The sequence below is a fragment of the Liolophura sinensis genome, chromosome 6 (genome assembly GCF_032854445.1).
Source record: "Liolophura sinensis isolate JHLJ2023 chromosome 6, CUHK_Ljap_v2, whole genome shotgun sequence".
Taxonomy (NCBI): domain Eukaryota; kingdom Metazoa; phylum Mollusca; class Polyplacophora; order Chitonida; family Chitonidae; genus Liolophura; species Liolophura sinensis.
The window spans coordinates 18,305,951-18,313,652 of NC_088300.1; the positions used below are offsets into that span (position 1 = coordinate 18,305,951).

The 7,702-nt window shown below is 38.7% G+C and overlaps 1 protein-coding gene across 1 annotated transcript; it reads left to right on the forward strand.

Annotated features, from left to right (window-relative positions):
• Window positions 1–1,220: 1,220 nt before the first annotated feature.
• Window positions 1,221–5,955, forward strand: LOC135466446 (NF-kappa-B inhibitor alpha-like). The gene is made up of 5 exons (XM_064743919.1): window positions 1,221–1,794; window positions 2,522–2,871; window positions 3,199–3,311; window positions 3,520–3,771; window positions 4,306–5,955. Exons 1-5 carry the CDS (start codon window positions 1,370–1,372, stop codon window positions 4,357–4,359), a joined length of 1,194 nt encoding a protein of 397 aa, XP_064599989.1. The 5' UTR covers window positions 1,221–1,369; the 3' UTR covers window positions 4,360–5,955.
• The last annotated feature ends 1,747 nt before the right edge of the window (window positions 5,956–7,702 follow it).

Consider the following 7,702-nt stretch of genomic DNA (forward strand, 5'->3'; position numbering starts at 1 on the left):
GTACGGCGTAAAACAACAATCAAAAAAAAAAATCAAATAATACATGCACAGTGTCAAATATACGCATGCATATTGGTAGTATGCATAAAAATATTAGCCTAGATGTATAGACTATACCTGTTCACACTGTCAATAGTCTATATAAAGCCTGCACAGACAGACACACATACATATATATATATATATATATATATATATATATATATATATATATATATATATATATATATATATATATATATATATATATATACATGTATATAGGACACAAGCCCTTCGAACTGACTGGTTCTGTATCAGCATATCTTGCAACCAATGAAATCCTCTTACTTTTTAAGTTAAACCATGTAAAACGCCGCTTCGCTCGGGGGCGACTACGTCTTATTTTCATATTTCCACGAAGTAAAATAGTTAGTGCGAGAAAAGTGAAACGAAACATTTAACGCCTTTACAGTTGTATATTAAGCTTCGATAAAGTATCACGCACATTATACAGAACTTACTGATTACTTAATTCATTGATTATTCTTACGGCCTTTAGCTATAAAGTACGAACACGTTTGGTTTGAACGAAGTAGTAGGCCTACTCCCATAATATATAAATAAATATATAAATTTATATATACCGGTACATAATATATACAATGTACATGTATATATCGCTATACGCAAGTAAAAAAAATTGTCACCTGCAGAAGTGGCGATGAATAATTAGCGTAAAGTAATTTCTAAAATGTCTCATACTTTTGTGAGATAAGCCAAAGTGAAAGAGGTATCAGCTAAAATATTAGTGTATGTATACACTGTTATGCTGTGGAATCTGTTTGTGTAGGCATATATGTATTATCAGAAGCAGGTAATGGACTTTTGGGATTATGTAGGCCTGTTAAGCTAATAGCCACATTTGTCACGATCATGCAGTAGGAGAACTTTCGTTATAGTAAAAATAGTAAACGCTCCAGGGCTTTTAAAATAACATTTACGAAATATTCTGACAGTTTCCCCTAGTTATTTCGTACGTCGCACATTGGATATACCGTAAGTTTGGTGATGAAAGGTAAAGCTATTGTCATCGTAATGCCTAGGAAAAAAGCTACGGCGTTTCATAGGGTATTCCCCTTCCTATGCAAATGACGAAATGTCACATGACTAGTGCTTACTCATTGGCTGCTGCTGGGAAAGTCCGTCCAGTGGATACTAACGGTTATAAAACCAACAGAAGGAACACTTCTTCACAAAACAGATACACAACCGGTCTGAAATTCTTGACAGCAGATCCAAATAACTAACTAGCGCCATTAAAACTGGCCAAAGTACTGTGAGTACTAGATTTCACAGTGACGCACAGCTGGTTAACTCGCTGATCAACATGGCGGATTTGAGGTCGCGGCTTGCACAGCCCACTAGTCGGTTAGACGAATGTGTAGAGACGGACGAAGTGCCGGTGGCCGATATGGACGTACATGTACAAGATATAAGGAGGTGTTACGGTACGACTGGCCCTGAGACTGACAGTGGTCGCTTGCTATCACAGCCTGGACATTTTGACAGTGGCGTTGGACTCGATTCGTTTCCCAGCTTTTGTCAGGATTTCAAGCTGTTGTCGGTGACCGACCATCGAGTTTCGAATCTGACTATTTTGCCAGAAGTATGTTCAGACGTTTGTGATAGTGGATGTTCAGAAGAAAGATTGAGCAGTGCGAAATGTCCTATCGTAGAAACAGATAACAATGCGGAGTATCATACTAGACCTTCAGAGGTGGCGTTTTTCGAACAGGACGAAGACGGCGATACGTAAGTGTTTTTTGTTTTTTTTCTTCTTTTTATTTTCTTTCTTCTTCACTTTAAACATTTGCAAGGTGTTGATACAGAAATTCAAAGGCAGCTACATTGGACTGGTTGACCTATTTTGTAATTAAGGTGCGTGCGTAGCTGAGCAAATAGCAGTTTATATTTAGAAACAAATTCCCCGGCGCAGTGCACAGTAAGCGTGACCTTGCCCAGGCTGTACTTTCCTGTTCGGTAAAACCCGGTGCTGCGTGGCTTCTCTAATCTCCAACTGCGTCACCGGCCTTTCCCGAAGCTTCACGCACGCGCCTCATGACAAACCCTACAATCCTGTCAGGGGCTTGCCAGGTGACCCAGTTTCTCATGTTCGAATGCAAATACACACTAGGCAATGTGTTGCAGACATACGGAAATCGAAAGTGATAAAAAAGCTTACAGCGCAAAAATTTTTTGAAAAAATTGGCGTTCATAAAATTTGTTATTATCAATTAACAGGCATGTATTATTGTATGCTTTCCGTGTGCTTTTGTTTCTCTTTTTGTTTTATTATTAACTTAATAACACTTTTAATATAATACCGCTGATATAATTGCATTTTAATAGGTAAGGATATTGAATTTAGAGCTCCTTGCCTTTCATGAAATGATATATCAATTCCTAAAAAAAGAAAAACATCATGCCCATATTGCACTCTTGTGACATGCCAGTTATATTTGATGTTTTACTGTTGCAGGCAATTACACATGGCGATTATCCAGCTGGTGGGACAGGTTGCAGAATGCATGATTTTGCGTGCCACAGACCACCAACAAGTGAATCTGATGAATGACCTGAGACAAACCCCACTTCATCTCTCTGTCATAACCAATCAGCCTCACATCAGTAAAAAACTCATGCTTTCTGGAGCCTTATTGGAACTGACAGACAACAAAGGAAATACTGCCCTTCACATTGCGTGTAAAGAGGGTTACAGGGACTGTGTGGAAGTACTTACTACACCTTTTTATTCCGAAGACATCAGGTGCCCTTACGCTCTTCCTGTGCAAAATGTTCCACAAAATTTGGAAATGGCGAATTATGAAGGTAATTTGAATTTTTCCTTGTTTAGTGGAACTATTACTGATGGTTTTTAGCAGGTGCTTTGTCCTCGCAAATTAGACAGGGATATTTATCTATCCAGAATTACATTATGATATACACGCAAAAGTTGATATGAATATTAATGTGTCTCTGGGTTACAATACAAAGTAGTTCCAGTAGCGATAAGTAGCTCTTGTGTCATAAAAAGAACAATTACATTTTGGACCTTCCTTGTGTTGTTCTCATTCGATTATGCTTTGTCCATTGATATCAAAACCACTCATGTTTAATAGTCATCTTTCTAATAAATGTGCTGTTTATATTGTTCAGGTCAGACTTGTTTACACTTGGCAGCAGACAACTACCTGAGGCCACAACAAAAGCACACCTACCTTCAGATTGTCAAGCACCTGTTGAATATCGGGGCCAATGTCAATGCTCCAGTAAGTTTTTACAACTGCTCTTCCCAATGTCTGGATTTTTTTTGTCATTTCTGTCTTCTAATATTTAAAAAACTTGCAGAAATATTAATTTATTAGTGATAATACTGTTCATTTAAATCTGCCAAGTTGTACCGTGGATTTGAATGACAATTGGATATCTCTGCGAATAATCCTGACAACTGATTATTTACTTTTGCATCTTTTGTAGGATGGTAAGAGTGGAAGAACAATTCTGCACTATACGGCTGAGTACGGGAACATGAAGCTCATGTTGGTTATCCTTCAGCTGCCAGGTGTGAACCTCAATGCCACCACCTACGCTGGTAAAACACCCCTAATGCTGGCCATTGGGCGGGGCTTTCATGATCTGGCCCAAGGATTGGTCGAAGCAGGTGCTCATCCTCCTCCAGAGGGCTTTTACAACTTAGATAGTTCTGAAGATATGTCCGATGAAGACTCGGTAAGCTGTCTTTCACATTTTTTATGCGAATTTAGCTGTGTGCAGTATGTGAGCCTTTTAAATATTAACTTTTCTCAAGGGAATGGGAGATAGGAGAATATCTTATACGGTCCATGGGCAAAGTCATATGCGTATATTGTATTATTGTAGCAATATTCAAGCAAAATACTTATATCTGTCTTGTTGGGTTTGTATAGATATTCATCTTTGTTAAACATAATACTCAGTCCACTATGTTACTGAACATAATACTCAGTCCACTATGTTACTGAACATAATACTCAGTCCACTATGTTACTGAACATAATACTCAGTCCACTATGTTACTGAACATAATACTCAATCCACTATGTTACTGAACATAATACTCAGTCCACTATGTTACTGAACATAATACTCAGTCCACTATGTTACTGAACATAATACTCAGTCCACTATGCTACTGAACATAATACTCAGTGCTCCCTGGCAAGACTTGTCTGGTTTAGTCAGTATTACTCAGTTGGTCATGTCTTTATCTTGTTTGTTTCACAGGGCAGTGAGTATGATGACATTTGTATTGATGGTCAGCCCTTGTCAAGAAGCTGAGCTGGCATCTGGAGGGGTCTTCCTATATCCTCTCCCCCAGGCACTGTCAGTGATGTCCTGTCATCTCCAGCCCCAATCCCAACAAGGGGAGGAGTCTAGGGGAGGAGTGGTCAGTCTAGAGTCTGACTGCTCCTCACACCAGCCAGGGCAGGTTTCCAGGCTGATGTCCAAAGAGAGGCTGGGGATCAACTGACAAGGCGGACTGAGCAGGCAGACTGGGCTTTTCCACAGGCAGGTCCTGTAAAAGCCCAGCTGTTTTTCCAGAACACTTTACAACTAGAGCCAAAAGGCCTTAGTGCTTTGGTCAGTTCGTCTGATGGTCATCTACAAATACAGAACGAAACTGTTAATGTTAAATCTGCTTGACCAGTTTCTGTTCACCGAATGACCAACTCTCTACAGTGTTATTTAATATTACTGTATATCTTTTCCAACCTTTGACTTGCACCGACATGTTTTCTTCCAAGATTTTCATTTTATTGAGGGATGATGGCATTCGTTATGTTGTAATTTGCGACTGCTAGTATTTATTAGCTTGAAGCTGTAAAACTAGATTTTGTATGCTTAACTACTTGTTTTGGCATAAAGAGTTCTAACCTCTTTTAAAAAAGCAAATAGGGCTTATTACAGGGAGTATATGTAGGAACACCCTATGCAAAGTTAAACCAATGAACTAAAATAGAAGAGAATATACGTAGCTACAAGTATGTTATATTGTGGTCTTAAATCTTTCAGTTTTAACATTTTTGAATTTATACAAATTAATTTTGATCTTATAGCATCAGTTCAGTGGTGGGTTCAGCTATATGACGAAACTCAGTTCTGGAATGTGGTAAATTGGTCATACAGATTTTGAAGATAGCTGTGGAAGCAAAGGGATACTATAGATGTTGCCATCAGATCTCCGAGAATTGGTGAAGAGTATTTGTCAGAGTAAAGAGTATAGCTACTTAAGCTATGGGGATTTTGTCAGGAAGAGAAGTTCGATATGAATACCAGGCGTAGACGCTTTCTGGGATTTATCTATCAGATAACCCAATTCACGAAAATATATTGGTATCAGGAAGAAAGTAGGGTTGGATTACCTACGTCAGCATGTAGGATCGTGCCACTAAGGCGATTAAGTTTGACAGTAGAAAGGCAGCGAAGAGCTTTGGAAAGTGAGATTGACATTTTCTGCTTAGCCAGTGCGAAATTTATAGCCAGTGAAATAAATATGTGTATATGAATTAGAGCTTAGTAGTAGATGTGCGAGTGAACTGAAAGCCGCCAGTTCGGTTAGAATGTTGTGTTAATGTCGACACCTGCATTATGATGATCTGTAATGTATGTTTGAGTTTGTAATTGTGGACAAACGTTTGTGATCAAGTTATATCGGGCAGCTATGTACATATAATTATCATTGTGAGAAATACACAAGTGTTTAGATTCAGAGTTATGTTCCCTTCATTTATTTTGAATGTGGTGTTTCCTTCAAGGCCACGTGCCGCTGTTAGCAAAAGGTTATGTATAATTTATTCTGTACTTCAAGTGTCAGTATTAGAATTAGAGGTTAGAATTCAGATGAAAAAAATAAAACTTTTCATAAACCAAGAAGTTGAGTTGTAGTGTTCTTCTCTTTGCTGGTAAATTAAGTGTACCAGAGTGGTTAATCGCGTTGAACCAGCTTGGCTAAAATCGAGATGACGCCTTTTTACTGCAGTGACACGGATGCTGAAATCGGCCCAATTATATCGATGATCTGAGGTAGTAAACTGCTTAAAACTCTGGAAGACGAATGCGACCACCTGTGTTTTGGAACAGGTCCTTATAATATTGGCGGATCGAAAATATATGATGCTTTTGTTAACATTAACTTTTGTATTCTCGACCCGCCGCTCCAGAACATCTACAAGTGAACTCATCTCAAAAGTACCCTGATGGTCTTAATGCATATCCAACACTCCACATGTTCATTTATTTTATTTCATTGTTCGTTAACGACATGCAGACTTAATGGGTAGATTACCGACCTTTGGTATGTTACTGGCAAATTTTCCCACATATGAGGTACAGGCAACATAGGAGCGTTTTCGAATGCAACGAACTGTGAGAGATGGGTAATCAAAATACATTCCCTCTCGAAGGCTTGATTCAAAACACCACCTGGTGTGTCCTAGCGATTGAAAGGCAAGTGCCTTCACCAATCCACCATCCACCAAAATAATGTTGTTTTTGTAAAGTAATATTAACAAAATATGCTGTATATGACACATCTATAGACAGAACAACGAAAAGACAGACGTCAATTGTATTGGGCATTTACATAATTCCTGTAATTTCAGCTGATATACATGTACCTCGGCTGTATAAGAGACACGCCCATTTCGAACGCCCATTATTCGGCATTGCTGACATAATCCTTGTAATTCCGTTCCATATTCCTCGGCTGATAGTGCACGGGACGCACCAATCATGCAATACTACTATGTGTATATCTATAAGGCATGCAAAGAGATAAACGGACGGGCACTCACTATTCGACATTGTTCACATTCATAGCATTCGTAGGGTGGAGGGAGTTGAATTTGTAATGGCGTGTACCCGTCCGAAGATGACGATTTACGATTCACAAGCATATTTCTTGTAATTTCTTTAAATATGCCTCAGTCAAGAGAGACGCGCCCAGTGCGGTCATATCTATTAGGTATATGCATGCGGAGTGATGAACGGGTGGATGCGGACTACATTCGCCCGTGTTCACATGCATAGCGCCCAGTGCCACTACTCTAAAATATTAATCTGTTAATTTTAACAGAAAGTCTGTTGTCTGAGTGATGCTAAAGTGTATTCTCTTGCTGTAACACAACAATGCGTCATATTCCACATAATATCCTGTTAGACTAATAGAATTAATAGAACATGTGCATTATATTTAAAAGAATAATATATTGTAATAGCAGAATACATTCTAGCTTCACTCAGACAACAAACATTCTGTTAAAATTAACAGATAAATTTTTTAGTGTATTTAAGCCAGAGTGTATAAATGAACTGAGCATATATCTAAGCATTCTTGTCCATTGATTATTTAACTGACACGTATGATATTACAAAAGACAATATATGGGACAAATGCTGCATGGGAGAAACAACCACACCTTGCCTTCACACATGAACGAGGCACCGTCTGGCGGCTTACATTTCTTCAGAAGTTGATTTTCTTCAGTGTGTGCTCTTTATACCACTCAGCAGCAACGAACAAAATTCTGACATTCAAGTGAAACGAATGATAAGCTATAGTGAAATCGTTTTCATGCATGCTAGTGCATTTGACTGGACTGTGGGCGAAGGAAGCCAACGC